The 26,153-nt window shown below is 35.5% G+C and overlaps 1 protein-coding gene across 5 annotated transcripts; it reads left to right on the forward strand.

The window, feature by feature from the left end:
- The first annotated feature begins 9,844 nt into the window (after positions 1–9,844).
- On the forward strand, positions 9,845–25,101 carry LOC148613673 (proline-rich protein 5-like). Of its 5 annotated transcripts, none has more exons than XM_088587159.1 (10): positions 9,845–9,978; positions 18,193–18,327; positions 18,639–18,719; positions 19,645–19,693; positions 20,103–20,160; positions 21,126–21,217; positions 22,624–22,705; positions 23,336–23,403; positions 23,801–23,963; positions 24,639–25,101. In XM_088587159.1, the coding sequence occupies exons 1-10, from the start codon at positions 9,881–9,883 to the stop codon at positions 24,824–24,826; spliced, it is 1,014 nt and encodes a 337-aa protein (XP_088443285.1). In that variant the 5' UTR covers positions 9,845–9,880; the 3' UTR covers positions 24,827–25,101. The 5 variants fall into 5 exon arrangements, with proteins under 5 accessions (XP_088443285.1, XP_088443289.1, XP_088443287.1 ...); XM_088587163.1 differs by lacking the exon at positions 9,845–9,978 and adding an exon at positions 12,891–12,936; XM_088587161.1 differs by lacking the exon at positions 9,845–9,978 and adding an exon at positions 17,000–17,139.
- Positions 25,102–26,153: the final 1,052 nt, after the last annotated feature.

Here is a 26,153-nt window from a genome sequence, read left to right on the forward strand (position 1 = left end):
TACATTCAAAGAAACAAAGTAAATGAGCAACCCGGACTCCAATAAAAATTGGGAGCATGGACCAGGTGCACTGGTAGGGTAAGCGTCATCTGCTTTTCTGGAAACATCCACCGAGTTGCTCATTAAAAGTCCAGTCCGGAGTAGACGATAGAATAAAGGAAAATGTGCTTCTACCTCTTTTCAAATTTGATCCAAGTTTTATTGTAGGCACTTACATGACTTTATATTGAAGCATTTATTTACTATATGTATATACATGTAAGAGAAACTTTCTAGAATATCGAAAGAACTATTTAGAACAAGATTTTGTTTTACAATTTAAGAGGGAGTTCACACAAAATCCAGACAGTGGGTGGCACATAACATTTTTTTCTAAAAAAAAAAAAAAAAAATTTGATTCATTTCATATCGCAAATGCATCCTTTCTCAAAGTTGAATGTTGGTTTTTCACGGTTATGCAACGGTTAAAGAGAGATAAAGGATATAAACAGCATTGAAATTCACTACAAAGGGAGATAATTCTTCCATTTTGTGTAAAATATTTTGTTGCTCTGTTAGGAAACATTAACATCATTTCTGAACCATTCATTGTCGCTTTATAAAGAGTCTACTCTATGACATTACATTAGTACAAAACATTCCGTGGGATAAAATTTACCATGTGTCATCCATATCATAGGAATTGCCTGGTTTCTACATGGACATTCTCTTAAACACATTTATATGTTCGAATTGACTTGTTTTGTTCGTCTATGATTGGATCATGCAAGTATCCATTGTTTAAACTTAGCGAAGACTGGTTTCTACATGGACGGTCTCTTTATCGCTTATATAATGTACTTTCAAAGAGTAATCAAGGGAACCAAGGTTCTAGCGGAAATCAAAAGAAAGTAATCCAAGGACGAAGACAAAACATGGAAATTAGACATACACAACAACAAAAAAAATAAGTAACTAAGATAATACATAAAAAGTAACAAAGGCAAAATGAGCAACTCGGACTCCACTAAAAACTGGGAGCATGCATTGACCAGGTGCACCGGTAGGGTAAGCGTCCTCTGCTTTTACAAAAACTCCTTGACTCCGCACAATGAAGAGTACAATGATAAAGTTTTTTTACCAATAAAAACATATTCAACAACATGAAAATAAACAATTTAATTTCGAAATCAACCCCTCTCAGGGGCGGATCCAGAGACTTTGAAAAGGAGGGGTGCAGCCAGGGTTCCTCGGAAAAAGGGGAGTGCTAGGACAATATTTACCATTTGTCTATTTTACACACGAAAATAACAAATTTTCCAATAAAATGGGGCTGTCAACCCCTGCATCCACCTGGATCCGCTACTGCCCTTTTACTTTATCATCCGATTGAAAGATTAAGTCACAATGAATAAAACACTTAAATAACAAGTGCTAATTGCATTCTTTTTCATGTCTAAGGGAGATAATTATATTGTCAAAAAATGAAGAAGTCATTTTCAGATGTTAATTATGAACAAAATTTATTTTAACGAGGGTTGTCTATAATATTTTTCTTCTGTAGCCTAAATATTGTTTGAATCACTTTTTTGTTATCCTCTACCTCAGAATTACACCTTTTGAATAACTTTATAAACAAACGTCGAAAAGAATGTGGTGGTTGACCAGGACCAGGACCTATGGAAGGAGTCGTACATTGTTATTAATACATTGAACATATTTCAACCAGACGCCTTAAATCTTATTATATCCTTAAGGAAGTTCGATGGTTGATTTAAGAATAACAAGGATTTCAAAGGGTTGTGAAACCTTTCAGACATTTAATTTTATGCTAGAACAAAATATGAAAAAAACAAATACTCTCTTTACTTACAATTTTTCACATTTCATTTAAGAAATAACACATGGGACGCAATTTCAATTTTCGATACAGTCTTTCGAACGCCACTTAGGTATCAGTATTTGGCCAATCTTGAAACAGAATTGCGATCAGGTAACTTGCGTTTCCATGGAAGGGCGTCTTTAAGGTCAAAGGGTAAAAAGCGAAACTATACCGACTGCGTCGGAAAACATAATATGTATCACCACAATACAGATAAGTTTGTAAACATTTGACCATAGCTATCTCGGAAAAAGCTAAGAATGATTCGATTTGTCTTTAATCATCGAAGCTACATGTGCATGTACCAAATGTTTTCCGAGACTGGTGTGGTCTTCAATTGCATTTACAAAGTATACTAGAATGAAGTTGCCATGAGGCTAGTATGTTTAAGCTTCCGATTTTCATGTACAACCGGATATTGATGTTTTTCTGGCCATAAGTATACAGGACCCAGTTGATAATACAACCATTTACAAGAGCGTATTATCTATGAAAAACCCAGAAAAAAAATAGTAGTCATTTCATAGAAACTTTTTAAGTAACATTTTAAGGTGTGATTAATGAAACGATGAAAAGAAAAGTGGATATCACTTGTCTTAACATATTGATATGTTAATCAATGCTATGTATGAAATTGATTAAACCGAAATCCGAACATCTGACAAAAATGGCTGAACTAGCTTTATAGAGCAGCGAACATCCTTATATCGAAGTCCAAAAGGCGGTTCAGTTTACACTAGTTGCTGTCTTGTCGCTGAAGTGTTTTGAAGTTTTTTTTCCATATTGTACTTTTTTGTCTTTATGTTTTCTTTATACTGCCTATAATACTATTTTATTGTGTATCTATGCCAAAATATCAAATTAGGCTTAGAAAGTGATTATTTGTTAAAATGTTAAATTAATATGACTTAATTATTTTTTAAATGAGGAAATAATTCAATGAATTACTGCCCTAGTAAATTACTTTGCCTTTCGAGATGAAAAGGTAACAGAAAGCAATCTGACTTGCGAGTAGCCCGAAAACTATCAATAATTAACTTTAAATTGCATATTAAGAGGGTGTCCATGCAAAAACCAGGCAGTGGGTGGCACATGACAAATTTTGTTTTAAAAAAATCATACATTTCATAACATAAATGCATCATTTCTCAAAGTTAAATGTTGGTTTTTGATTAACTGCAACTGTTAATAAAAGAGAAATAATTTAAAATTACATAAAAAGCATTGAAAATTCATTGAATACTGGAGATATCTCTTTATTTTTGTGCATAATTTGGTTGCTTTTTTAGGGAACTCTAAAATCGTTTTCGGATTCATCCATCGTCTCTACATGGACAGTCTTTTAAACACATTTGTATGTTCGTGTGGCCTTGTCATGTTCCCTACAATTAGATCATGCAAGTATCCGTTCGTTTAAACTAAGCGAAGACTCGTGTGACAGATGCTATTTTAGTAATTACACGTCACTGAAATGTAATTCGTCTTCGTTGGAAAATGAAGAAGGAACCAGAAGGAAGAAAGATCACATCAAAGTTGTTTTCTTGACACGGTTAATAGTACAGATTGGAAGCAGGCTCTAATAGAGAACAGAGCGATGAACACGAATTGAATTTCTCGTGGTTGATCCTACATGTATCTACATATGTATGATTGGTGAAGAAATTAAATGATTGGGAATAGAATCGCAGGTTTTTATTAACAAATAAGGAGAGTGGGCTGTCATTACCCATCGGATACCATTCCTTGATTTGTATTTTTAAAGAACGAAGTCCACAAAACGGCAATCGATTCGAATTTAACCTTTGACATTTGAACCACTGCAAGCCCGATTTCAGTCTGACCGGAAGTTAACCTATAATACATGAACGTTACTCCCAAAAATGTTAATCTGTACATAGCTCACATCTTAATGATTTGTTAAATTATGGAAAAAATCCTAGTTTATGTGAAGCTCTAAAAGACAATTGTTTTGAAAAATATATCAACTGATTCAACTTCGTCCTCTTACAGATTACATGTACAACTACATGTACCTCATATTTCACAAGTCTCCTATGATTCCATTTTTACATGCAAATATCTAAAAATTCTAAATAAAAATTTTTTAATTAAGTTTTGTAAAGTTTAGAACCAGAAAAAACACTCTACAGCCTTAGAAAAATATGTCCGGCACAAATATTGATATTTTTTTTATTCGTCCTGGTTTTCAAGTTGCATGACTAAATCAACCCGAGTTACTTCCCTTCATTAGCAAAAATGTTGTAACTTCAAGATAATAATTTAAAAAAAAATAAAATTATGGATATTAAGATCCTGTTTTGAGTAATACAATATAATTAGCAAATAAATAATTGTACGGAGGGTCATATGGCATTATATGGCTGGTTGGAGTAAATAAGTTAATGGTGAAAAATCGAAACCCCACGCAATTATGAATTTCTGGTTCCGTCCCACGAGATGTTCTTGTACATGTATAATATATATAGATTTATAGGCAATGAGCCGAACGTGCAAGTAATATAGAGGAAATAAATACCTATGATGTGATATCATTTTACACGACATACAAAATATTGGTTCTAGAGTAATATGAAGTACTCGCATAAACAGGGGATATTATGGATTAGTTTCTTTCCGATCTGGAATAACTGTAAATGCTTACATGCAGGTATACGTGTACTCATAGATATAATGGGGTTATTGATCGCTTTTATATAAATTATATATTACGGCAATAATTCCGAAGCATTAAAATTGCAGGAAAATTCAGGGACGATAGAACCCGAAGATAATCATAATGGCAAAACAAAAAACAGGAAATCGAAACAAAGGTATCCACAAACACAATGTAGACACCAACAAAAAATACAATGACACGTAAAAATAAATATTAGTAAGACAAGAAAGGACACAAAGAAATGAAAGTACTTGTAAAAAGAGTTATTACAATAAAACCGGAAGTCGCATTAGGTGCCCTGGAATGGCAGCATGTTCATCGACACCTGTCAAATCGCATGTACTTAGCAAAATACAGTAAGCGTCATGCGTCAAGTTCGGTTAGTTGACAACTCGGTAAAACGTGAAATCTACTTGATATATACTCCTAAAAAGAAAAAAGGGACTGTTACTTATTGAGAAATGGCAAAATGGCAAAGCGACTTATTGAAAACATGCAGTGTTTTTAAGAAGAACAGGTGATCCAAAATAAAAAGGGGGAAATCCTGTGTTCCACGGTAACCTGATGAGTCACTGTGGTTGATAGTTGTGATTGTTGTTTGTTTGATTTTCAGGGGTATACATGTAGTGATAGAGAAGTACTTCACTGTGTGGAACATTTAAATTAAAAATCTTTAACGGCTACCCACACATTAATGTTAACGCGCACATGTACAGGCTAGGGCGCTCTGCCCACAGAGCAACTGGGATGTGTGTCCCAGGTGGTGGAATGGGGTACCCCTGGCGTGTTACATGCTGGGGTTGTCAGGCTATAATACGGAAAACCTGACCGCAAACCATAGTGGTGCACCGTGTTGGAAAAGATGCCACGTTCCTCGCACGTTAAAGAACACTACTGTGGTATTCTCCCGGAGTAGGAACCATAGGGCTCGGCCACAGGAGGCTAAATTTCCCGACCCTACCTACCGCTCCCTATTTCCAGTGGCAATCAAAATTTGTCGACCCCATTGTCCTTGTGGCCCATCCTTTTTCCTTTCCATCATCATTTCATGTTCATTTTATCATCAATTTCATGTTCATCGTCTGAATATAGCTGAAATATTGCTGTTCGGACGTTAAACCCCAACAAACAAACAAACAAACGCACATGTACATGTATGAATGCGTTGAATTGTTTTTCTATAATCCTAATCGCCTGGATATAGCTAAAATATCGCTGCTCGGGCGTTAAACCTCAACAATCAATGAATCAATCTATAATCATAACCATGATTTATTGTACGTATCAATAAATATTTGAACCAGTGGCTATTCATTGGTCAGTTCTAGAAGTGCAAAGAAACAAAAGCAGATAACAGAAAACTTGACAACAACGTTTGTCATTTTCAGAACAATTCAAGTATAAACCGCGAAATACACATTTCACTGAACTTCAGTACATGTAACCACAATTTAGTTAATACCTGATTTCCATAGATTTGATTAATTAGTCACTATACGTGGTTAAATTGACATTAATTAAAACCACTTCTTTGTATATCAATATAAATTCTAAAGCATATTTTGTTAGCTTACTTATTTGTTTAAAAAGCGAGATAAAGTTTATTTTATCGTCATTAAAGGCCGAATTGTCGATTTTTAACGAGGTAGACTAAACAATTCTCTCTGTAACGAAACCGCTTATAGTGCTTTAATTAGTCCATGCAATCGACAACCAGGTCAGTCTTTTTTTCTTTATTCTTTTAGAGTTTACACCTAGACTTGCTACAAGTTAAAAACTCCATTATGATGTGGCTGATCCTGAAATCTGTTGGAAAGGAGTGTGTTTGAGGCAATCATTTGGTTAATCTAGATCACACTTTTGTACAAAATTAACACATTTAAAAAAGGTTCATATTTGATAACAATATTACAGTAAGTTAGCCTCTTTCATAATACAGGATGTCAGGATTTGGTGTAGACAGATTTTCAGTATTGGCAGGGTTTGGTGTAGACAGATTTTCGGTTTTGTCAGGGTTTGGTGTTGACAGGTTTTCGGTCTTGGCAGGGTTTGGTGTAGACAGGTTTCGGTATTGTCAGGATTTGGTGTAAACAGATTTGTGGTATTGTCAGGGTTTGGTGTAGACAGGTTTTCGGTTTTGTCAGAATTTTGGTGTAGACAGATTTTCGGTTTTGTCAGGGTTTGGTGTAGACAGATTTGCGGTATTGGCAGGGTTTGGTGTAGATATATTTTCGGTATTGGCAGGGTTTGGTGTTGACAGGGTTTTGTTTTGTCAGGGTTTTGTGTAGACAGAATTCGGTTTTGTCCAGGTTTGGTGTTGACAGATTTTCGGCATTGGCAGGGTTTGGTGTAGACAGGTTTCCGGTATTGTCAGGATTTTGTGTAGACAGATTTTCGGTTTTGGCTGGGTTTGGTGTTGTCAGGGTTTTGTGTAGACAGAATTCGGTTTTATAAGGGTTTGGTGTAGACAGGTTTTCGGTATTGTCAGGGTTTGGTGTAGACAGATTTTCGGTATTGTCAGGGTTTGGTGTAGACAGATTTTCGATTTGTCAGGGTTTGGTGTTGACAGAGTTTCGATTTGTCTGGGTTTGGTGTTGACAGGTTTTCGGTATTGGCAGGGTTTGGTGTAGACAGGTTTTCGGTATTGTCAGGATTTGGTGTAGACAGATGTTCGGTTTTATCAGGGTTTGGTGTTGACAGCTTTTCGGTATTGGCAGGGTTTGGTGTAGACAGGTTTTCGGTATTGGCAGGATTTAGTGTAGGTTGATTTTCGGTATTGTCAGGGTTTGGTGTTGACAGATTTGCGGTATTGGCAGGGTTTGGTGTGGATAGATTTTCGGTATTGGCAGGATTTGGTGTAGACAGAATTCGGTTTTGTCAGGATTTGGTGTAGACAGATTTTCGGTATTGTCAGGGTTTGGTGTAGACAGATTTTCGGTTTTGTCAGGATTTGGTGTTGACAGGTTTTCGGTATTGGCAGGGTTTGGTGTTGACAGGGTTTTGTTTTGTCAGGGTTTGGTGTAGAGAGATTTTCGGTTTTGTCAGGATTTGGTGTTGACAGGTTTTCGGTATTGGCAGGGTTTGGTGTTGACAGGATTTTGTTTTGTCAGGGTTTTGTGTAGACAGATTTTTGGTTTTGTCAGGGTTTGGTGTAGACAGATGTTCGGTTTTATCTGGGTTTGGTGTTGACAGGTTTTCGGTATTGGCAGGGTTTTGGTGTAGACAGGTTTTCGGGATTGGCAGGATTTGGTGTAGGTAGATTTTCGGTATTGTCAGGGTTTGGTGTAGACAGATTTTCGGTATTGGCAGGATTTGGTGTAGGCAGGTTTTTGGTATTGTCAGGATTTGGTGTAGACAGATTTTCGGTATTGGCAGGGTTTGGTGTTGACAGGGTTTTGTTTTGTCAGGGTTTTGTGTAGACAGATTTTCGGTTTTGTCAGGGTTTGGTGTAGACATATTTTCGGTTTTGTCAGGGTTTGGTGTAGACAGGTTTTCGGTTTTGGCAGGGTTTGATGTTGACTGGTTTTCGGTTTTGGCAGGTTTGGTATAGACAGATTTTCGGTTTTGTCAGGGTTTGGTGTAGACAGATTTTCGGTATTGGCAGGGTTTGGTGTAGACAGATTTTCGGTTTTGTCAGGGTTTGGTGTAGACAGGTTTTCGGTATTGGCAGGGTTTGGTGTTGATATGTTTTCGGTATTGTCAGGATTTGGTGTAGACAGATTTTCGGTTTTGTCAGGGTTTGGTATTGACAGGTTTCATTGTGTTTTATAACTTCTTTCAATTATATAAGAGAGACCATACTAGGCGGATCCAGTAGGGCCCCTGGAAATCTGGTCCCATTTATGAATTTGCAAAAATGTGTGTAAAATTACTTTTAAAATGACTTTTGTGTTTATCAAGGTTTTTTTTCGGGGAGGAGCTAATGCCCCCTTTCCTCTGGGACTCACCCCTTATTAATAAGTGATTCTCTGGACCCGCAACTGGAGATGTAACTAGTCTAACACATCCACAGCCTATACTTCTATGTGACGATAATGATTCAGTTTCATTTATTAATAAAGTGATAGTACAGTAGATTATTCTAGACATAAAGATGCAATCGATGGTCCATCTTTCTGCGATAGACATATTATAATAGAAATAATAGCACTGTGTGCACAAGGCATATATCTAATTAACTCATTAATAGATAGACTAGTGTATTTGAAACCTATCATGGCACAATTTACATTGCAGGTATTGTTAACAATTTGTCCACTTAAGAATCAGGCAATCACGGTCACTGTGATACCTTATTTTTACATTTTTACATTTTAAAAAAATGATCTAAAGACTTAACGGTGCTGTTGAAACTGATTATATATGATCTCCTAATCAAATGAGTAACGAAAATAAAATTTTGCGATGTACAAATGACTTGTACGTATTTCAAACCTTTGAAAATGCTTAATGCATGTAAACAATCTAAACCACCCAGGATAATACACGTACATATATTCACTTTAATGTGTTCAGGGAAGTTTCTAAAGTCAAATGTACATGTATGTGTTACGGCTATAAAAAATGGTACTTTGTACTCTAGTTACTGTCTGTGTTTTATATGAATCTATACTTACACTATGGTAATAACTTTCTATTTACGAAAATACGAACATTGGCAGCTGTAAAGACTTACATGGTTAATACACAAAATAAACATAATATTTCATATGTCACTTAACTCAAATGTATTACAAGATGAATGTGCCTGTCATTTATAGGAGAAGAAACATATAAACACAGTCACTATATAAAAGGCTTTCAATTCTTCCTACGCGAACGTGTAAAAGTACAAGTATGATTTGTCAATACATGCACATTGTGTTGAGCCTATTTGGAAATTGGTAAAATATTGAGCAGGATATCTGAAGCACTTTATACCATTAGTTTTGCAGAGTATTGAACAGCAAGAAATCATCTCATTTTGACGGTATTTCCTTTGGAATATTGAATTAAGTGCAACTATATATGATATAGTATTATAATTTGGATTTACACTGGCGTATTCTAAGAAATATCCCTGTTTAATCAGCATTTGAGAGTATTGAACATTTTGACAATATGATATTTTAATTACTTCATCGAGAAGTCTTTATTTAGTTGTACATGAAAGGCCTTTCATGTATCTTGATGAAAACCGTCTGATAAAACATTTATTTTGTAATTGTTCCATACGGACATCGCCCGAGGCGGTTTTATGACAAGGTCAAAACAGGGACTTTCTACTCAAAGTCACTTTTAATTCCTGTAGAAAAGACAATTTAACTTATATTTAAACAGAAAGAGTTTCGTCCTGTAAATGGATGTTTTCTATGACTTTAACAGGAGAGTTGGATAGTTCATATTGTAACCGGAAGATGGCTTTCCTTAGTGGAGGTCCAAAAGTGTCTACACTTAAAAGGTAAGGTCAATTTACAAAATTTAACAATGCATATGAAGTGCTGACCTTTCAATTGCCTAATGTAAAACTATTGTCGCATTCACTATCCCACGTAGCATTGAACCAAAAATATATCGCATGTTAAGTTGTGCCAGAACAACTTTCTGTTTAAATTTAGATATTAATTCACCATTCTTTTCTACAATATCATAATATCATGAATATGGATTTATTTTACTTTTCACAAGACTAATGTTCTACAGGGATACCAAACATCTTCAAAATGACACAGCAAATTTACAATCCATCCAAATTAAGCATTAATTTTCATTCAAAATAAAAGTCCTGAAGAGGTGTTTTGCTTTGCCATGTCACCATAAATTTGATATGTTAAGTTGTAAATATTGTAGCAGGTAATCGTACAGTTTCGACAGTTCCATTAATGACTCCATATATTTTGTGGGTCGTGTGATTGCTGAGGAGGATCAAGATATTTTGAAAAGGGGGTCCGTATTATTGCAATTTCTACTAATTTTTTGCACGAATTTAATCATTTTTTAAAATACAAAATGGCGATTGCGACGCCGCCCCCTCCATATCAGCGGTTGGAATGTTTTTGGCCATCACGTAACGCTCACCAAAAGTCCACGTTATACCCGAACAAATTGTAGCTTGACAGGCAATACAATTACTACACCCTTCACTTATACATGCACTTATCTGTAGTAGTAGTATATTAAACGTAAAATGATAAATGAAAATTTAAGATGAAGAACATGACACGACAATTGTGCGTATAATTTGGATGAACGCGTTTTTAAAAAAAAATGAAAATGATATATCAAATAAAACATCAAGCCACACAAGGACACGCAATGTCAGTATACAGTATTTCAGCTTGTCAAGCCTCACGAATTCGATTTGCTGTCAAAAGGATGTGGACGGTTAATGTCAAATTCGGTCCAGAACAATAACTTTGTCAAATCAATATGACAATTTCATAATATTCAGTGAAATATGAGCTTACTTTGCTAATATAGTCTTTCTTATAGATTTTGCAAATATAGAATGGAATTAATTGTCCAAAATAAGCTAAAATATGTAAATTTTGTTAAATTAGGGAAAAAAAAAACTTGATTTTACGACATGCATCATTGGTTGTTCTAGAGGGAGTGTAGGGGGTTGACACCCGACCCCCTTTTTATTGGAAAAACTATCATTTTCATGTGTAAAACTGAAAAAAATAGTGTCCTAGCACCTCCTTTATCTGAGGAACTCCGCCTGGCACCCCTCCTTTCCAAAGTGTCTGGATCCGCCCCTAATGCATGTTTTGCTGGAGGTAATATTGGCCACAAACTTCGATATCTCACATATATCTAAAAGTGAAAGAATAATGTACCAAGAATCAAGTACTTTAAAGAAATAGTGTTTCGAAGAATACGACCTATATGTTGAACCCAGAATAGCGGAGTAATTTTCTAGTGTTACATAAGTAATGACGAAATACGGAAAAAATACAAAACAAAACAAAAAGAAAAAAAAACATACCAGAAATCGAGGAGGTTCTTTTCCTTAGTAAGTTGAATGTTTTTGAGTTGTTCGCAGAAGTTTCACACTGGTGCAAATCTACTGGAAATTGCCAGATAATTTCACACTTAGTCTTGAAAAATAAATCGATATCAGTTTGGTAAAAAACAAATCATCAAATTTAAAAAATGAACACTTGACGCAGGTTCAATGACATGTTTTTATTTTGATGCCACCCTGGTAACTTATTATTTTATTTTTTTTCCTATGTTTTGCCTTGGTTTTTTTTCTCCCGACTGTTTCTGTCTGTCTGTCTACATGTACGTTTTGTTTTCACCGTCTTTGACCCTCGATTTTCGATTTTCTGATTTTCTTTTGTTTTCAGTGTCTTTGACTCTTGATTTTCGATTTTCTGATTTTGTTTTCTTCACGCTGTTTTGGTTTACGATGACGGCTTTTGATCTTGTTTTTCTTACAACCAAGAACGTTTCATTCTACGTGTGATGTGCATTCCACATTAATTCTGTCGTCGTCACTGATTTGTATACTGGTGTAAACGGACTTTCTTTACAGAACGACAAAATAGTCAAATACGCTTCTAATACAGGGTACATGTAACCTTCATCCTTTGTTGATATCGCCTCTACAGAAGTTTTATGGTCGTCATCACATGCAGTCAATATGATTGCCCGATATGAAGTTCTCTTTTTCACAGATGAGGCCATATCACGTCTTACCGGGTAGGCAAACCACCAAACTTAACTCTCACCGCATGACGGATGCCGCTGGCGAAGCTGGACATGCTTAGCAAACCTGAGAACTCAATGTCACTCCCCGCCCCCCTTTTTTGGGGGGGTCCGTTGGTGTGGGTTTTCATTCTGAAAGAGCTTTAATTTTAGTGTGCTCTGTCTTCGTTTTCCTTTCCTTCAGCTCTATATACATGTATGAATTTTATTTCGTATTTAGATCATCTCTGCTTCCTGTTTCACGTTTGGGCATTGTGTTTATACATGTATGACGAAACCTGTCTAATTCGAATCCTTAATAAATTGATAATCTGCCGAAACCAGATTTCGTCTGAAACCTTTTCATATATCGATACATTTGAACCTGTATGAACCGAAAATTTAAACCATGAGCAATCTCTCAGTGTCCAAGACGTTCAGTTTGGACTTGTTTCATTATATAATTGATGAGAAACGTTGACGCTTTAATCAGACCGATTGCACTGTAACAAACCGTGAATTTTCTAACTATAATCATTAAAATGGGAAGTAAATATTTCGATACTTTCACTTTATTTACAAATATACAAAATGAGTTCCTTGACCTGTACGATTCCAATGATTGATAATGTCAGATAGGATATCAATCACTTGAACTTTGACCTGTGACATCAACAGGTAAATATAAGCAAATATCGTCTTTTTGGAGCGAATGAGTTTCTAAAAGGTAAGCTGGAATTATCTGCTTTATTTCATAATACCTGTCCTACCTTACCCATTCATATTCAACATGAATTTCGGACCTCATTTGACTTGGATGCCTGTCAATTTCAAATCATTGTCCGAAACACATGTACATCGTATATATCATGGCATTCAGTAGCATAAAATTGGAAATGTTACAACTTCATGTTTATCATTATTTTGATAATTATGCATTTTACATCTGAATCGGCCTGCATAAGATTATTCGTATTGAATTTCATGACTTATAAGCAGTATCTCGCAATGCTATAAAAACTACATATGTCATGTGCGCAACATAAGTCTCGAATCGAGCGGGAAACTTAAGAGGATTTAGCCCCCCCTTTTTTCCGTTTTGTTGGAAAAGTTATTCCATGTTCTACAAAAACATTAGCAAAAACGAGCTCAAGATATTATGGAAACCTATCTTACATGTGTATAAATTTCTGTATAGGAATCCCTTTTAAAATTTTATTAACTTATAAATCCACCTAAGAAGGTTGCACCTCTTCAAATCGTGTTTTAAAATACATTTATTAGTAATATACTTTGTACAAATCACTCGAGGAGACAAGAAACGAAAAAAAAAAACATAAGTCGAGACGACTAACCACTAAATGTAAACACTGTAGATAAATGTCTTGGCATGGTGTTCGTCTCTATAAAGACATGACTTGTTATTTATAGAATTGTATAGCCCTAGGGAAATTTCAAGACTTCAATAACAACAACATTAAAACAAATTGTTGTTCATCTTAAACGTTACATAGAAAATTAATATTAATTGATCAAATGCATTTTCACATCTAAAGATGTCGAATCTGACTCAATAATCTAACTTCTGGGCATTGTCACTGCAGCGCGAATGTGCATGGAAAGTTAGCTATAGAAAGTGGCTTTTTGAAATGTTGGTCCGACCAAGACCCAATCATCAGCCATTTTACATTTAATTTCCCAATTGCTATTTCTAGCTACATGTATTACACGGTTACGATGTTCTCACGAATGATTAAATATCGAATTACATTTTGTATCACTCCAACGTACAGTTAAATACGACGGCAGACAAACACTCAATTTGAAAATGAGCACAAATGGAACATTAACTGATACACCGCCACCTGTTGATGAAAAAGGAGGTGGCAAAATGGCCTAACTAGAAAACAACATTTTGATCATTGATCCGTACTCACGTTATCATCTGGAAACTCTAGGTGGACGGACAGACGGACACGGATCTTTTTGGAGGGTAAACTTAACACCTCGCGACTTTCTGCGATGGTGTATAAACTTCACTATATGCAAACTGTTTTAGTCCTATTACAATATGCTTATAAATTTAATGCTAAAATTGATATTAAGGTTGAAAATAAAATTAGAATATGATTTTTGAAACTTTACCCCTTTTACAGTAATTGGATGCCACGGCATGACCTGCAGTATCGGAACTCGGAGAGTGTTCCGGGGATTGGAACCCCTCCGCATTTGTTGGAAAAGTTACTTTTTGGCATTTTTTTTTGGGGGGGGGGAGGAGGGGGGCATAAATGTGCACTTAACAGCCTTAAGTAAACCCTGATCCAAATTCTCTGAAAACAAATCTTTCACTTGTCGCTAAGCCGTGAAATGAACCTACACCAAGTGTATAATATACCATCTTGTGAAAAAGTTGTTTATATTTAGTTCGTACTAGCGGACTACATTCAGTCAAAGTAACGTGTTATTATTAAATTAGACAAAATGATACCATAGTACGTTATTACAACTTGGTAATCCAATCGGCATCAGAAAGGGGTGGTGTGGTGTTTCTTAAATAGGAAGACTTAGGGTAAGGGAAATATGTCTTGAAATCAGTGATATGTTTGTATCATATTCAACTTCACCAAGGCCTATCAAGCTTTCATTTGAAACAGCCTGAAATCAGTCCAAGTTTGATGCTTATATGAGATTGATGTAAAATAGTGAATACAAATGTTCCAGTGATTTGTAAACCCTAGGTCTACCTCCCTAAAGTCAAACAAAATTTATAACGTTAAGAGACACAGCATCTTTTAGGCGACGTCTGTTCACTTTATCTGCTGATTCTCTTGACAATCTCCGTTTCCCGATTTCATGATGCTTTATTTCCTTTTCAAACTACAATATCTTCCAATGATTCTAGTTAAATAGTGATGACCCGGAATGAAAAATACGATATAATTCCTCGGACGCATTCCAGTATATCACTAAAATATCTGGATCCGCTTTCATGTTTCATTATTCTAACGGGAATAATCTATTCTTCAGCATTACGATTGGATATGGCACGATTTATTAACGTTAATGCATTATTGGTCTTATATACAGTATAACCTTCAAAACTGAACCCAATTTAAACTTTATAATTCTTTAAGTATAGAAAAGTGGTTGGTTTATTCAGGGATAAAATACATTTGAACTGACAAGAATGGAAAATACCATTGGCTGGTAAAGACAGGTTTTGGGTTTATTCATCATTCGGTTAAGACAGGTTATGTGAAACTACAAAATGGGAACAAATTAATGTACACGGCTTTATTTTCTGCGTGAAAAGTGAGTTGTTTACTAAATCAAGTAAAATATAATTTTCTACGGAATTTCACAAGTATTTTCACGTTATTTACACCCCCTATTTCTCTCAAGGCATGCACGTTGTACGTGTATCTGTTAGCTTGGACGCATTTTATTTACTTATGTTCGTTGCAATGCCAGCTTCCCATTACGAGCTGTACTCAGAACAGTTCATTTGAGTTTTTTCTTTTTAATTTTGTTATATTTACACCACATTTTTTACTCAAAAATTATGTTTGATATATGATTACAAGTATTGTTTTTGTGTGTGTTTCCCCGACTAAGTTCAAAACGTCTCAATATTCAGCAAATTAAATTCTCTAATTTCGGCTAACGTTATAGATAATAGTTTTATTTTCATGTCTGCATAAACCCATCCACTGTTTGCTCTCGCATTTTGAAAAAAATATCTGCTAATGAATATATACATAGCCTAGCTGGCCGAGTGGTCTAGGGCGCTGGACTTAGTGCAGGCGGTGTTGCCATAGATGTCACAGCGGTACGAGTTCGAGTCCCGCGGAGGGAACGACAAAAATTTGCTTCGCAAATTTGACAGTTCTAACATCGTTGGGAATTTTTCAGACACTTCTATAAGTTTACGTTATCTTCCCTGTATCAATTTGATCCGATGGAGCAGTGTAGTGAATAGAGTCGTCACATTCTGAGATGTATATATATATATATATATATATATATATACTATATTATGATAAGTACATTTACACTGTCGTTGTTAGTTTGTTTGTTTGTTTGTTGGGGTTTAACGTCCGAGCAGCAATATTTTAGCCATATTCAGACGATGAACATGAAATTGATGATAAAATGAACATGAAATGATGATGAAATGAAAAAGGGATGGGACGCAAGGACAGTTGGGTCGACAAATTTTGATTGTCACTGGAAATAGGGAGAGATGGGTAGGGTCGGGCAATTTAGTCTCCTGTGGCGGAGCCCTATAGTTCCTACTCCGGGAGAATACCACAGTAGGGTTCTTTAACGTGCGAGGAACGCGGCATCTTTCCCAACACGGTGCACCACTATGGTTTGCGGTCAGGTTTTCCGTATTATAGCCTGACAACCCCAGCATGTAACACACCAGGGGTACCCCATTCCACCACCTGGGGCACACAACCCAGTTGCTCTGTGGGCAGAGCGCCCTAGCCCCCGGCTAAGGTTCTGAGCACTATTTAGTCGCCTCTTACGACAAGCTTAGCACTGCTGCAGGCCTATTCTTTTGACACCCGGACCTGCACGGGGCATGCATATATATATATGACAACAGCATTTCGCTAACAACGACAGTGTAAATGTACTTATCATGATATAGTTCCTTACAAAATGAACTTTTATAGTAAAACTAAATACAGTCTAATCATTATTAATGGAAAATACGTTCAATGACCTCTCGACACTTGACCTTTCTTTGATAACCTCACACAGGAAAGCATGAGATGTACATGTCGTCCTCTGTACCGGAAGTACTGATATCGTCTGATAACATAACTATTGTTTACGGCTAAGTGGTTTGTTTACAAAAATAAAATTTTACCGTTTTGAAGATGAGTGATCTAACGTTCGCTAAAGAACAATATTACTCACAGTAAGTGAAACATAGTACATGTAGATATATAAGGAAGTACATACATGTACATATAATGCACTTGTAAGTCCCTATGTTAACACCTTGTATGCGTGCAGACGATAATTGATTTGCCCATTTCCATGAGTCTGAAGAAAGAAGTTTTAGTTAGAAATCTTCAGAAAAAGAGACCCAGAAGTTTACATGGCGTGTAAGCTAAACTTTGTGCGATTTGCTGCACATCTATCTTGTCGTTTCTCGTTGTGTTGGAATGCGCTTTTATACCACATGCAAATTTCCTATTCAGTAACTCTTGGATTAGTCTACGTTTGTCAATGATTTGAAAATCGAATTTATATACATATTTTGGAATTGTTTATTAACAATCTGGAATAAGTTTAAAGGACATGTATATTCGAACAGGCTATATGTATGGTAAATCTAGTCTTCTTCAGTTGATATAATTCAGTATTTTAAATTTGTATTTTTTAGTTTAATTTGCAAGGAACTTTTTTTTCAGCAAAGTTAGAGTAACTTGCATTTTGTTTGCACATTTGTAATTATACCTTTAAAATAACAATGTACCGGGTGTAATACTTTTGAACATCTTTACCACAATGGTTTTAGTTAAATATTGATGACCCGGAATAAAAATGCGAAATAATTCCTCGAACTCATCCTCGCATACGCCCCACTTAAGGCTAATAATGGTGGTTGAGTTCGGATTTGCCAGCCTTCAAGTGTTCTGACTTACACAGCTTCATTGTGTCGTTAATATGATTTATGCCCCATTGCGCTGTGTGAAGTAAAAAGCGTCAGAATTCTCTCCGTAACCTGTTCTGAACCGCCTATAAAACATTGCTCGTGAATAAGTGTGTGCAATAAATTTCAGATGTGAAACAACTGACAGTACTCATTTTTAGTACGTAAAGTGGAAGTTGGGGGGTGGGGGGTAACATATTGATGTGCTAAAACTGTACGACAGATCGAGTGGAAAGACGTATGCTTTGATATACATTATTTTTGTACGTAAACATCACCACAAATGCGATTTGACTTTATGTTCTATTTCAGACACAGTCTGGCAAATATCACCGATGCATGGAAAGGGTATACAGGCGGTGCAAGAAGAGGATCCACCTTGAGTGCACTGCGCATGTCCGCCGGAAACGCTTTAGACTGTGCTGCTCGTCACGAATCTCTAGAATGGTAATTCATTAATAATTATTGCTTGTTTTATTTTTTTTTATTATTTTTGCGGGTTGAGCCATATTAGTTGAAAGTTTGTTCACATAACCGGATAAATATCACATTCAGTTATGTTTTGAAGTATTCATTTTTTAATGTACCTGTACATGTATATTTGATTAAACGAAAGTGTCGGTAAACATTTGCCATGGATAAAAAAACATTACCTTTTCGACATAACCTAAAGGAGCCAAATAGAGTAGTGTCGTAGGCAAATGAGCTGTTATCCGACAATAAGACACGATTCTTACCTTTGCAAACATCTATTGTAGTATACAGATAGCCGTTATCCAGTTATTCCAGAAGAAAAGTCTTCAGGAAGGAGAGCTGTATACGTTACAAGAACACGTACGGTAGGTTCATGTTGTGTTTGAGTCTTAAAGATAAATATTATCGAATGTGCAACTCTTGTAGGCTCGTAACATGCGAAACAAGAGAATGTAATAAGTCTAACTGATCTTACTTGAGAAAAAATTTGGAACACACCTCACATTCTCAATTCTCAACGCGTTCTTCCTAAATGGAAAGTTATCTTTTAAGCCAGGAATATTGGTAGAGCACTCTACAGAAAGGAAGAATTAGCGACATACATGCAGTTATTGTGTAATATCTAAAGCAAGAAATAAAATGTCCAAGCCTTAAACTGAATGTGCAGGTTTGTTGCATGATACTATACAACAGTTCTTTGTGTGGAATTATCAAAATTAAATTGCAAAAGCGATAGGAACCTCCACGTTTTAGGATACAAAAAGAAAACGAACTGCTTCATCAAAAGTCGGATATATTTCTATTTGCCGGAAGATTTGTTGTCAATTTAAGGAGGTAAACCTAGTGTAAGGGACGCAACACTTAAAAATTATTGGAACGTTTGTATTCAGCATTTTACATCAATGTCATATAAGCATCCAAGTAACTTAGATCAATTTCATTCTGTGTCAAATGAAAGCTTGATAGCCTTTGATGAAATTGAATATGATAGAAACATATCACTGACTTCCCTATGTCCCTTACCCTAGGTCTTCCTCCTTAATGTAAAATGATGCTATTATAGTTGAAGCAGTCCATTTACATGTAGTATATTTCATGCAGGGCCTAATCTCGGCGGGGGAGAAACGAGTCAAAACTTCCTATTGCTCGAGCTCATTTCTCCCTTTTGTCTTTGATTGTTACAAGTCCATTAAGATATTGTCAATATTGTTATCTTACCAAAAGAATTTACTTAAACTTCTCCTTGTCATTGGTGTCTATATTATACCCTGATTTCATGATTAATTTCAGTGAACTAATAAAAACTGAGGCAGGACCACTGATCTACGATTATTTTAAGGTAAGGACGTCTGACGAGACTTCGTGTAATTTTAGCAAATACAACACAGACAACCAAACATACAAGCAACAATACATGTAATATTAAAAAAAAACAGGGCACAGCCGCCATATAAATGTACTTGGTGTGAATGAGACGAGTATGGTCATGTCTGGATCTGTAATTAATTTAATTGACAATTTCACGTACAGCATATATATAATGGCGCATGTTTCGAAAATGTGTTGTCTGAATAAACCAAAAGAAATGGAAAGAAAAAATGGACATTGCTTTAAGCGAATTGTGATTAAAAATACACTTTGATGAAAAACAGATATTTTTTTGTTCAGACACTAAGTAGAAATGAAAACAATGGTTCCATTGCTTTAGCTTTACTTATGTACATGTAGTTTTAAAAACATTTGTACAGGACAAGCTTTTGAAGAAAGGCATGGTTATATTGCGAGAATGCATGAAAAATGACTTGGGTAAGTTTAATCTAGTATTAGTCGACTCATATTCTACTTTTGGGAAATACCAAATGTACTTCAGGAGAAGACCAGATAAATTGGTTTTTTTTCATCTTAAGAGTACATGTATGTGTACATGTAAGAGTTCTTGTACATGTATCATCGATATGTCTGATATGGATTATTCTTGGATAAAAATCGCTGACAAGCACATATAAATACATTCAGTTTATGTTGTACAATGAATATGTGACTTTCTAACGTATCGGTCATGATAGTTGATTCAAAATTAGCAATTTCGTCAGGTTTACTGAAATATCAGCAGACTCACTGAAATCTCTACGGACTGATAAGATTGTTCGATGGTACATGTAGCGTGCTCGCCTCGAGTGCGGGGGGGGGGGTCGTGGGTTCAATCCTCGGCCGATCGAGTCACACCAGACTTTAAAAATTGGTAATCACTGCTTCTCCGCCAAGCACGCGGTTTTGACGACTGGTTAACTCGAAGTCAGAATAATGTGTTCGAGTGGGAGGCACGCTTGCCTGCGGGCTGTAGCTTCTGTGAGCTTGCATTATTATAGCATAACAAAAATCCAACCCAGCATGTTGGCTTTGTACAAAGCAGGATCTGTGCTATTAGTCAATCGTTCTCGTCCGGAAATGCATTAAATATCTGCCGTAGGAGGTTAAACAATATTCAACAAATCAAGCAATCAATGGTCGTCAAATTGATAATTTAATTTTTGTCAACTTCAATATTCCAACAAACTGACTAGTCCAAAATACCGTAACGTTTAGTATTTGTCTGCTCAAAATGTACATGTATGTGGTTTGATTCGATTTAACTGTAAGAAAAGTTTCATCCTAGTCACCGCATCTTTACTAATCATAAAAACAAAACCATCCAGTTTAATGATGAACTAATCTACAATGTAGGTATCAAATTGGTAATAAGCGCTAACACATAATTTTAATGCTTGTAGGAACTATCTTACTTAAAAAAATAAGCGACCAGTGGAACTATTTTTATACAGAAATCTTACCCACCATTCAAGCCATGTTGTACCAGATTCCCGTAAGTTTAGTGCATTTTGGAAATACGATAGACTAGTATAAATACAAGCCATCAAACAAAATAATTCATATAATGGAAACGATTTATTTTCTTTAAAAGCTGCATTAGCTGCCAAATTTGATCAGTTTTGATTCTACTGATTTTTGCTGATTCAATGAAATGCAATCGAAGCAATAAATGTCGATAATACCTACAGAATATTGTGAAAACAACGTTTTTTTTTAATCAGAGAAGATCGATAGCTCTGATCTAATTATTTTTCGCCATTACTTCCGAAGACTGCCGACAGGACATTCGCCTGGGTTAAAAATACTTTAACCTTAGTAAAAAACACATCAATAACGGATACAAAGGTACGCACGTGTCTTGATTTCATTTCATTTTATCCATGATTCTTTGATTCGTTTTCAAATAAATAATGACCATATTTTAGCCACATTATATCACAATACGTAAATTTCAAAAGGATCCTTGTGTTGTATATTCGATTTTTTTTCTTTTACGGCTTGGGTTGTCATTCTTCCTTGCCGTTGGGTAACCACTTTCGCTTTGCAATCAGATTTGTCATGAAAGAAGCGACCATAACAGCACATGCGCGGATTAAGGTCAACAGAACTCACACGCATACTAATTTATCTAGGTCGATTTTTTGTCTTGCAAGACAATGGATATATAAACACCTATTTTATGTATTCAATGCATTTTATGCGTGGATATCAAATGAAGTTATGCAGTAAAAGTACAATTTAGTAGAAATAACTCCAAGTTAAGGTATATTTCAACAGAAACAAAAATTTACAAAAATAACATGTACAGCTAATTCAGCTTCAAAGCGTTACATGTATAATTTTGCAGTAATTTACTGAATTGCTATTTGGGGAGCAAAATTATCTTATCGCAGACTAGCTGTCTGATTAATAACTATTGGACAAGACTGGCAGAAATTGTCTGTCTAAAAATCTATCTTTTAACTCTTTTTAGTACTTTTTCGAAAGCTTCATTAAACGTAAATACAATATTTAACCCTCGTTTATCATTAGGGAGTTCTAGGGTTTTAGAATATCATGCTATAGTATCCTCATTAACAATACTGTACCTCTCAAATCCTGTTTTGTATCTTTTCACTTTCACTAAACCGTTTTTCTTGCTTTTAGGCAAAGATTTTACACAAACATTTAATTACCGTAAAGCCTGTCTAAACTATACACTTTTTCAAAGCCTTTGAACATCAATTTAATTGCATTTTGAACCTTGGTAAACCAAACGTCACTCTGTCTAATCTGAACCAGTTTTAATTTTTCTTAAGCCTAAATCGGCTTGGTTTAGACAAGTGTAATTAGAATATTATTTTGTTTAAGAAAAAAGTGTTGTTCTTTGTATTGATAACATTATAGACTGTATTGTAGATTAAAGAAGGTGAAAAGACCACTCGCCAAGTGACTTTACTGGCCTTCCGTGATATTGTAGTCCTCAAAGTTGGCATCGAAGGTAAATATCGATACAATTCCTTGGAATAAAACGTTGAATTTCGTTACCCAATGCATGTAGAACTTTAACCTCAGTGTCATGTATATATTGATGAAAGCCGACCAAAAATAAAGTCATAAAATATCAATAAAGAATGTTTTGAAAGAATGAAGGCAAAAATAATACCTACTCATTCAAATGAGTAATAAATGTATGTGCACATGGTACATGATACATAATTTAAGTACTTATTAGTAAGTCGCAAAAGTTCTATGAAATGTTTATTGATTGTCAGTGCTTAGTACGGACAAATTGTATCAGTTTTCACTTAATCTTTTCACGAATGGAATAGGAATTGGCAGTTGTGCATATTTGGTTTAGTATACATGTACTTAAATAAACGATACGAAACTTACGCCTCCGATTTGGTTAAATAACCTTCCTCTTTCCTTTCGGATTGACTGAAATAGACTACATTTCAGTTGTATTTCATCCTGTTTGACAATCCCAATCCTTTGATCTCAGACAGCCTAATAGGACTAATAATAGGTGTCTGATTATTATTTGTCAAGTGTAGAAATGGTATTCCAATTATACCTTCGATTTCGTGCTTCAGTCTTTTGAACATACGTCTTGTATTCACTTCTTCAGAGACGCTTTCCTCTCTACCGGAAGATGACATCACGCCGGAAGTTCGACAGATGTTGCTGATAATGCAGGTAAATGTACCTGTATTGTTATTTTTCAATTTCATTTTCGATTTTCATTGTTTTTTCTATAATATTTGGCATTCAGTTGTTGATTTTACCTATAGTGGTTTATGACAGCGGTAACGTGTCTGCCATTTTACTTTCATATAGAACGTGTTCAATTTACAGTTCATTAACAAATGCGGATCCAAGGAGGGGCGTGCCTGCATTTTCACCCCTAAGATTGTGAAAAAAAATCCAATTTTCACAGTAGTCTTGTCTCTCTTCGCTTGGCATTTAGTTCTATTTCCGCCCCACCCGAAAAAAAAAAACAAAAACAAAAACAAAAAAAACCTGAAATCCTGGACCCGCCCTGTTTCATATGTATACATTTTATATAATTACAAAATGTATTTCTTCTTTTAAGAGTGTACATGATGGATTTCCGCCAAGTGAGAACCATTTAAGGATTGAGAAATTAGTTGCAAGAGTCGTGTGCCCATATCTAGGAGTGTTTGGATACTATGAAGGGTCACCTACACCAACAAACGAAGTACAATTAAGACCATCTACAAAACCGAAAGTTGCAGGTAATTTTTTTAAATACTTTAAAGCTTATTATAAGATTATCATCGAACTGTGCTTTTGATAGGCTATTGGATTTGTGTGTGTCCATGACAGGAATGGGTGTGGTTAGAGAACTTAATTTATGTCACGAGTTCCGAACACCACTGTCGTCCAGTCGTATGGGTTGAATTACTTTGTGTTGGACTGTCCAATTAAGAATAACTTCTAAGTGCGATGTTTGGCGGATAAATTTGTACACCAATGTACAAAAAATGTATATTTAACTTATTTTATTCTTATCTCGGAATTTGCATCTTTTCCAAACATACTTAATCGAGTCAACCCTTCTCACTTGTTACCTTTTTTAAATAAAAGATATGCTGTCTTTTGTAAATTTTTGTCCTAAGTTTGCTTTAAAAAAATACACGAGACGAAGTTTTCTAACGAAATGGGGTTCTAACCTCTGAGATGATCCCCATGGGCCTGGGCCACCACTGGTCGTGTAGTTTTACTGAAATGTCATGTACATTGAAGTAGATCCTAATTCAAATTCTTGAGGATTTTTTAACACGTTGCTTGTACATATTAATGTATGTCATACTTGTATGTATTTCGAATAAGACAATTTTATATTGATTTTAAAGAAATCAAGCATGGACGAAATCTCATTTTTGTGCATGTGCATTTTCTTTTACCAGAGAAGTCAGAAGCTTATGATTTCGAAACAAAACAGACTCGCCCACGATCTTTGAATGTGATGTCACCAGCTCGACCTGCACATCGCCCAGGTAACGGACTTGTCATGAATCATCTCTTAGCACCAGTTGTAGAACAAGAGTTAGGCAGGCGTCACAGCATTGATGTTTTTGACAAGATCAAGAAGTGAAAAGATACGGATAGAACAAATCATGGAACCCATTCCTGCTCAGAGGTAGGGAGTCCGATGCTTGACCCAAACCCAAGTACATGGAGCCCGAGCTGAAGCACTTCCAGTATTTATAAGTGGGGCATAAATTCTGTTTAATCGACAAGCTTCGGAAACCGCCGTATATAGAAGCAGTAAATAAGTTCAATGTGATATTGAGAATATAGTGCTTGGGAATAATGATGTAGTTGCAGACCAGACGTAATTATCACAATAAAGGAAAAATATTTATTAGAGTTTCGCGTTTTAAGTAATGTCAGTGTGTTAAGATACAGACATATTGGAGAAACAATCCGTCCGACAAAATGCATTAGCCTTTTGAAATATGTGTTAGGTCAGATAATTGAGTTTGTGTTCGGAATAAAAACTTGGTAAATTGGTCATTACTATGTGAAGATTAAAGTAGGCTAGGTATAACATGACACCTTTGTATATACATGTAAATAGCAATTGTCTTTTGGACATCAATTATGTAGGCAAAAAGAAATGAAGTAAGCACGATCACATTACCTCACAATCCCACATTTACACCGTTTAGAAAAGTACTCTCTCTACAGCCCAAAAAGTGACCCCCTCGACTAATTTTTTGTTGTTTAAGTAAATCCCATTTAAGTTTTTAACAATTCACCAAAGATTGCAGAAAACCAGTCAAAAATGAAAACTCCACCCAGGTGTCAAATTTTATTTCCGACACACAGACGACGAACGGCAGGGCAAAAAATATACCAGCAACTCGTCGCGTTGGTTATATTAAAACAAAGAGAGTTTTAAACGCAAACTTATAAATCCCCTTTATATAGTTCAGATTGATTTAGTTGAAGAATCGAATAGGGAACAAGTATGGTCAAACGCAACAAATGCACCCGATTGTGTAACCACTATAAAAATAGTAAATACATGTACTTACAGGGATCACCAAAAGGTTTTCAATCAGTGTAAGCACACCTTCAAGTAAGCTCTGAAAGGCCCGGACAAATAGTAATTAAATCCGCAGTAATAGAATGATGACACTCCTTCAAAATAAACTAAAAAGTCAAATAACGACACAAAGACACATTAATGACCAACATTGACATTAGGGAGAAAGCATTCGTTTCTAACCGAGTATCATGCCGCAAGCACGGTAGACAACTCGGAAATAGTGGATAAACAACCGAAGTCGACAAAATTATATTAAGACAACGAAAAATCACTAAAACGTGCTTCATTCATAAATTTTGGTTTTTATCTTGAACTTGATATCAAAAATCAATAAATCGTGTGATTATAAAACAACACAGGGCCACAA

This window comes from Perna viridis, chromosome 6, assembly GCF_037379345.1.
Source record: "Perna viridis isolate PV_CMFRI_1.1 ecotype Kerala chromosome 6, ASM3737934v1, whole genome shotgun sequence".
Classification (NCBI taxonomy): domain Eukaryota; kingdom Metazoa; phylum Mollusca; class Bivalvia; order Mytilida; family Mytilidae; genus Perna; species Perna viridis.